Raw genomic sequence first — 6,797 nt, 5'->3', positions numbered from 1 at the left:
ATCAAGTTTGAAAATGTTACCGATCAAAGCGCTCGCTGAAGAACGATATAAACCGCGCGAATATACTCGGATTGATTAGCTCTGACGGCGCGATTCTTTATCTGTCTGTATATGAGAAGAATACTGTGATTTCTGTGTGTTATTGTGCGGCTGCAGATGAGAAGATCAGGTTTAAACTCTCTCTGTTTTAGTCTCAGTTTAGTGTTTCTGTCAGAGATCTGTTGTTGATCATTATCTGACGGGACAGTCTCATCAGGATGACTCTGGCAGTGTTTTTTGGATGTGCTTTCATCGCCTTCGGTCCAGCTTTCTCCCTGTTTGTGTTCACCATCGCCAGAGACCCGTTAAGAGTCATCATTCTGATCGCAGGGTGAGTCACGTGATCAAACATCAGTACGTTTATATTTATTTATTCACCAATAACTCCGTGGAGCAAACCAGAGGACCGTGCTACTAGCCTCTTCTTCTATACTTCTTTGGAAGAGACAATCAGATACTGGACAGAGATATTTCTTTATGTGCTTAACATAACATTCAAGTATAATCCTTGTTTCCGTGCCATTTCCGTTTGTGTTCATTAATGGAGTTGTAAAGTGTCTGTCTTGTAGAGTTGTTGCTGATGGGATGTGACAGGTCTTCAGAAGTGTGTGTGTGTGTGTTTCAGGGCCTTCTTCTGGCTGCTGTCTCTGCTCCTGTCCTCTCTGGTGTGGTTTATCGCCATCAAGGCCAGTAACTCACAGGATCTCAGGCTTCAGAGGGACCTGCTGATTTTTGGGGTCTTTTTCTCGGTCCTGCTCCAGGAAGTGTTTCGCTTCGCCTACTACAGATTGCTCAGGTTAGACTCTTATGTGCACCATACATAAGAAATCCAGCAGCACAAACCTTCAGTCTAGTTTCCATTAGAAAAACTGTTTATATATGCAAACGAGGCAGTATCTAATTAAATGTGCACCTATGTGAATAATCTTCCAGAACAGAAATCTGAAGATTGGATACAATCAAGTTGAAAATTCTTATATATATATATATATATATATATATTTATATATATATATATATATATATAATTATTATAATTTTTTTTTCAAAATACCGTCAACATTTAAAAAAAAAAAACTAAATATTTTCACCATGTTTATAAGATTGTTTTATGTAACACATGAATGATATGTTAACAAATCCCTCTGTAAAAACCTGCAGAACATTAAAAGGTGTATGTAAGATATGTGAAGTGTAGATTTCTGCCTCTGTTTAAGGGGGGAAAAAATTTGTATAAGTACATTTTTGAGAAAACAGGCTTTAAAAATATGTATTGTTATCGAAATCTACTGATGCCAATGACTTAAATACTTAAATGTGTATTCAAAATCACTCTCACTGACCTTTTCCTGGACTGTGCTGAGCTGGTGGAATGACCTCCCAATCTCAATCGTACAGCTGAATCTTTACTCATTTTCAAGAAACATCTAAAGACTCATCTTTTTCGCCTGCACTTAACCAACTAACACCAGCACTTTTCCTTTTCTTGTCTCTTAATTGTATAAAATAAAAAAAAAATAAAAAAAACCTACCTATGCGTTCCATACTAGACTAACTGAGACTTGTCATGGCATTTGTATACTGTTGTTGTTCTCTTGTCGTGGCCTAATGGTTAGAGAGTCGGACTCCCAATCGAAAGGTTGTGAGTTTGAGTCCCGGGCCGGCAGGAATTGTGGGTGGGGGGAGTGCATGTACAGTTCTCTCTCCACCTTCAATACCACGACTTAGGTGCCCTTGAGCAAGGCACCGAACCCCCAACTGCTCCCTGGGTGCCGCAGCATAAATGGCTGCCCACTGCTCCGGGTGTGTGTTCACAGTGTGTGTGTGTGTTCACTGCTCTGTGTGTGTGCATTTCGGATGGGTTAAATGCAGAGCACAAATTCTGAGTATGGGTCACCATACTTGGCCGAATGTCACTTCACTTGTTGACCTGACTGCTTCTATTGTTCTCATTTGTAAGTTGCTTTGGATAAAAGCGTCTGCTAAATGATTAAATATAAATGTAAATGTATTTTGTATGTTTTCTTTTCAAAAGTAATGTTATGGAAGCAAAGTTGAGCATTGCATTAAAAAGTAATATTTCCTGTATGGTCTTACCTTAAGTTATGAAAGTGGCAGAACAGATGCCATGATTCTGTTATGAGGAATAAAGATTGCTTCATGTCTTTTAGTTGTGAATGTCAAACTGTAGCAGTTTCGCTGCTGTCAGTTGACTGGAAGGAGGCTTGGTTCATTCTTACTCTTGTGTTGATCATCAGGAAGGCCAACGAGGGTCTGGCAGCCATCAGTGATGAGGACACTTCAGCTATTTCTGTGCGACAGATGGCTTACGGTAAACTGCGTGGCTGTTGTTTGTGTCGTATTGCTCTCAGGATCTCAGCGATGTCAGCTCGTGTGTGTTTTGTGTGCAGTGGCCGGGCTGGGCTTTGGGATCATGAGTGGTGCGTTCTCAATGATCAACGTCCTGTCTGACTCTCTGGGGCCCGGGACAGTCGGCATCTTCGGAGACTCGCAGTATTACTTCATTACAGCAGGTGAGCTCCTGCAAAGCCTCATGGGCCATGAGTAATCAACGGTTTCCAACAGCTTTCAGATGTGCTGTTTGTGTGTCAACATAAGACAAAGCACTTGGCAAACAACACAAACAGTCCTGCTGTTGGGGAAAGATGTATTCTTTATTTAATAATCACTTGGTTGACCCCTGATGCCACGGATGTCACTCACAAAAATGTATTTGTGTGAAAAACACAACACTACTTTCATATTTTATTCTGGATTTGGCCATGAACTATGGAAGCTGGCGTTGAAAAACAAGAGGAAAGGTCATGTTGTTAGGTTCTACTTTTCATTAGTCCAGAAGGTTTAACATCTCTTTTGTTATTTATTAAAAGGAAACAAATGATCATCAGAAATTGTCATCATTTACTCTCTTTCATGTCATTCCAAACCTGGATGAAATTTTTTCTCAAAAAAAGATACAAGAAAGCGATGTATACAGTAGTGGAGACCCCTTTCTTCAAGGCAGTGTTTTTAACTGGGCCAGGTTTTTAAACATTTAAAAAAAAAAAACTAATTTAAAGTGTGATTTCTGGACCTGGTGAAATCTTATAACTCCATGGACAAATTCATTATGAATGTACAATTTTCTATATAGTCACACTGAACCACAAATAAGGGTCAGTTTTTCTAAACTGAGATTTATACATCTCCTGAAAGCTGAATTAATGATCTCTCCACTGATGTGTGGTTTGTTAGGAGGACAATATCTGTCTGAGATACAACTATTTGAAAATCTGGAATCTGAGGGAGCAACAAAATCTAAATATTGAGAAAAACTTTAAAGTTGTCCAAGTGAAGTTCTTAGCTGTGCATATGACTTATCAAAAATGATTTTTTGATATATTTACGGTAGGAAATTTACTAAATATCTTCATGTGACATGTTCTTAACTTAATAACCTAATGATTTTTGACATAAAAGAAAGATTGATCATTTTGACCCTTACAATGTTTTTTTGTTATTGCTACAAATATGCTCATGCTGCTTATGACTGCTTTTGTGGGGCAGGGTCACATATGGCGAGTTTTAAATATTGAGTTGTTTTAGTATATTTGGCTGTAGGTGATGCAGTGTGTTGATGATTGCAGCGCTGATGACGCTGGCGCTGACGCTGCTGCACACGTTTTGGGGTGTGCTGTTCTTCGAGGGCTGTGAGAAGAGCCGCTGGTGGGTCATCGCTACTGTCGTCTCTCTACACTTGTTAGTCGCTGGCCTGGTGAGCTTTACATGGACACACACTTTCACTGTCCACATCCATCCTTCACATGAGTCAGTTCAGGTTCAGGTTAGAAATCCACTCACAGGACAGTTGATTTTATGTGTATTTTTCATAATGCATGGATATCAGGTTTTACCTGACTTTTTATGCTTTAATACCATATGCTTTAAAATGAATACTTTATCTGGTCACCTTTAGAAAAACATTGAACAGCTTCTAGGCATGCTTTTTGTTGCCTCTCCATAGTTAATGCATTGGTAACTGTTTTTAGCAAAGATTTATTTTTCCTCATGCTGAACTTCCATGATGTGTGTCCAGATCTGTCTCTGAATTACTGAGCAGATCTCTTTCATCACTACACATAAAACTACTTTTCTAAAGTTTGAGATCAGTGAGGTTATTAAATAAATGAATACTTATATTCAGCAAGGATGCATTCAATTTTTTAACTTTCTTTTTGTCAGAAAAGATCCAGAGAAAAGGTTTCAGGGTTTCCACAATGATAGGAAGAATTCACAACTATTTTTAGCATTAATAACGACTGGAGAAACAATGCTAAAAATTCAGCTTTGATCACAAATAAATTACACTTGACTATATATTCACAAAGAAAACAGGTATTTTAACTTCCCACACTTTTGAACTGTATTGTACATAAGCTTAGTAAATGAATTCTGTCATTCGAGATTCTCATAGCTGGAGCTTGTGATGGTGTAAAGTTACCCCAGACTTGTGATATTACATGGGAGTGCTGTTTTAGACGGGCTTGCTCCGATGTCTGATGTTTCCTCTGGATGCAGCAGGAGAGCCTCACATTACCAGAGCATCACACTACTGTTTGACTTTCATACACACCGCTTGGGTTATTTGTGTCTGTGAACTCTCCCCAGGAAGCATTATTGCTCAGAGACTTTGGTCCTGTTTTTATCTTCCATTACCATGCATCTCAAATATTAAATGTGTCCAGTCCAGATCCTCTTACTGTGCTCCTGGTCTGAAAGACGTGTTCTGTCTTCCCTTGTGTCAGTCGCTGCTGAATCCGCTGTATGAGGGCAGTCTGCCTCCTGTGTACGTCATTACGCTGCTGATGGGCGTCTGGGCGTTCTTCTCCTCTGGAGGATCACTACACAGCCTCAGTGCTGTCTGCACACGTAAGACAGACAGGACATTCACACACTTTACAGATATCAGTGATGCCTAAGAGCAGGGCTGTCACACTCTGCTCCAATCATTCTAGTCATTTAGACTTAAGTAAAAAAAACACTTTAACTTCATTCATTATATATTCATTATATTGTTTCCTCTGACGCTGGATTCACAGAAATGTTCTTAAAAAGGACGTTTTTCCAAGAACTGTGCATAGGAACATTCTTATAAATTTCTTTAAAAATTCTTTTAGAACTTAAGATTGAATTCTAAGAACATTGAAGTAAATTGAAAGATTATGGTGTTTTCTGGTTATATGGCAGTTCTTGCTACATGCTCAGATCAGCTGAAGAAATAATAATACTGTAATAATCATAATAAGCATACGCACTATTTTTATTGAGAATGGGTTTAGGACACGCTATTGCAGTTTTAGTATGCCATGTATTTGAAACTGTTATTTGTAAAGAACCTGTCTGAAGATGTTTGATTTATTTGCACGTCCTTATTGTGCTTTCTCAATTCTAAGTTTTATTTTTACCGCTAAAAATAGTTTTAATTATAAAATTAAAAATGTGCTCCCTGGGTTGAGTTTCTCCTGAATTTGGAACTCGTAAGAAGTCTTTATAAACAGCCAATATATTAATAATAGGCATGATAATAAGCTACTAGTTTATAGTGAGAATTTGCCCCTTTTCTAAAGTGTTTCCAAACTTAATTTTTTTTTAGGGAATGCAACATATTTTCAACTTTATTCTTAAAGGAACACTCCACTATTTTTGAAAATAAGCTTGTTTTCCAACTTTGAACAAAGAGTTTCGATATTTTTCCAATTTAAAACTTAAATAATCAATGAACTTTGCTGCTCCCATGTGCTGGAATAAGAGTATATTTCCTAGCCATATCAGCCTAGAAAATCACAACTTTTCTTTTTCTGTCAGTCCTAGTACACGATGAACTACAGAAGTGAAGTACTACAGATGAACTACAGAAGTGTCAAGTTTTAAATTGGAAAAATATTGAAACCCTTTGCTCATTTTTCAGCGAGATGCTAATGGTCTAATCTGATACAATGACCTATGCTAAGCTAAGCTAAAGGTGCTACCGCCAGACCCAGAGATCAGCTGAATGGATTCAAAAACGGTAAAACTCTGTTTAAATCTAGGGGAGTTCGAAAATGAGCCTATTTTCAAAAATAGTGTAGTGTCCCTTTAAAGCTGCTCTCTGTGTAATTTAGTGTATTTAAGTGTCTTTGGAGCCCCCTACAATTAAGTGATTGAACTCCCTGTCGTAAGTACAGTCGATCGTTGTACACGTGCATGAGAGAGAAACACAAGTCTTTCTCCTTGTTAGACCTCTGTGTACCATATTTGAAGGTTAAAAGACCAGTTCTGAAGAACTGTATTCTTAAGATTGTTTCTTGATTCCAGCCTCTGTCCTTTTTCTAAAGACAAGGTTATAAGCTGTCTGTGTCTGATCAGTGCAGTACTGGACCACACAGTGCCAGGCTCTTGAAAGGCTACTGTCTGTCTAATTGTGTCTGCTCTCGGTTGTTTCTGCAGGCAGGAAAGCTGAGGGGGAATCTTCATAAGATGGTTTTGGTCATGCCTAGTGAGATCTAGGACAACAGATGGACTGAGTCTGCTGCTGGAGTGAATGAAGAGCACGATCACCAGCTCAAACCCTGAGGGGATCCAGACACATCCCCTCCAGCATCAGCCATCTCCACGGGCCAACGGCCATCAGACTCACAGAAACACTGTAAATAGCTTGATCTGAATGCAAATCAATAAGACAGATCTCTAATATTATTTTGTTTTAAAAGCATCATTGT

At 38.6% G+C, this 6,797-nt stretch overlaps 1 protein-coding gene across 1 annotated transcript; it reads left to right on the top strand.

Moving 5' to 3' along the window:
* Positions 1-202: 202 nt before the first annotated feature.
* LOC132127386 (gamma-secretase subunit Aph-1b-like) lies at positions 203-6,797 on the top strand. The gene is made up of 7 exons (XM_059539230.1): positions 203-370; positions 665-835; positions 2,298-2,371; positions 2,451-2,573; positions 3,687-3,814; positions 4,845-4,968; positions 6,526-6,797. The coding sequence occupies exons 1-7, from the start codon at positions 258-260 to the stop codon at positions 6,552-6,554; spliced, it is 762 nt and encodes a 253-aa protein (XP_059395213.1). The 5' UTR covers positions 203-257; the 3' UTR covers positions 6,555-6,797.

This window comes from Carassius carassius, chromosome 45 (assembly GCF_963082965.1).
Source record: "Carassius carassius chromosome 45, fCarCar2.1, whole genome shotgun sequence".
NCBI lineage: Eukaryota > Metazoa > Chordata > Actinopteri > Cypriniformes > Cyprinidae > Carassius > Carassius carassius.
Note: the sequence above shows the minus strand (reverse complement) of the source record. Positions and strands in the feature narration are given on the sequence as shown.

What these genes read in the sequence shown, in the direction of transcription:
- LOC132127386 (XM_059539230.1), top strand. Translation starts at nt 258, where the DNA reads ATGACTCTGGCAGTGTTTTTTGGATGTGCTTTCATCGCCTTCGGTCCA. An exon ending in GTCATCATTCTGATCGCAGG is followed by an intron (nt 371 to 664) that starts GTGAGTCACGTG and finishes TGTGTGTTTCAG; the next exon opens with GGCCTTCTTCTGGCTGCTGT. An exon ending in GCCTACTACAGATTGCTCAG is followed by an intron (nt 836 to 2,297) that starts GTTAGACTCTTA and finishes GTTGATCATCAG; the next exon opens with GAAGGCCAACGAGGGTCTGG.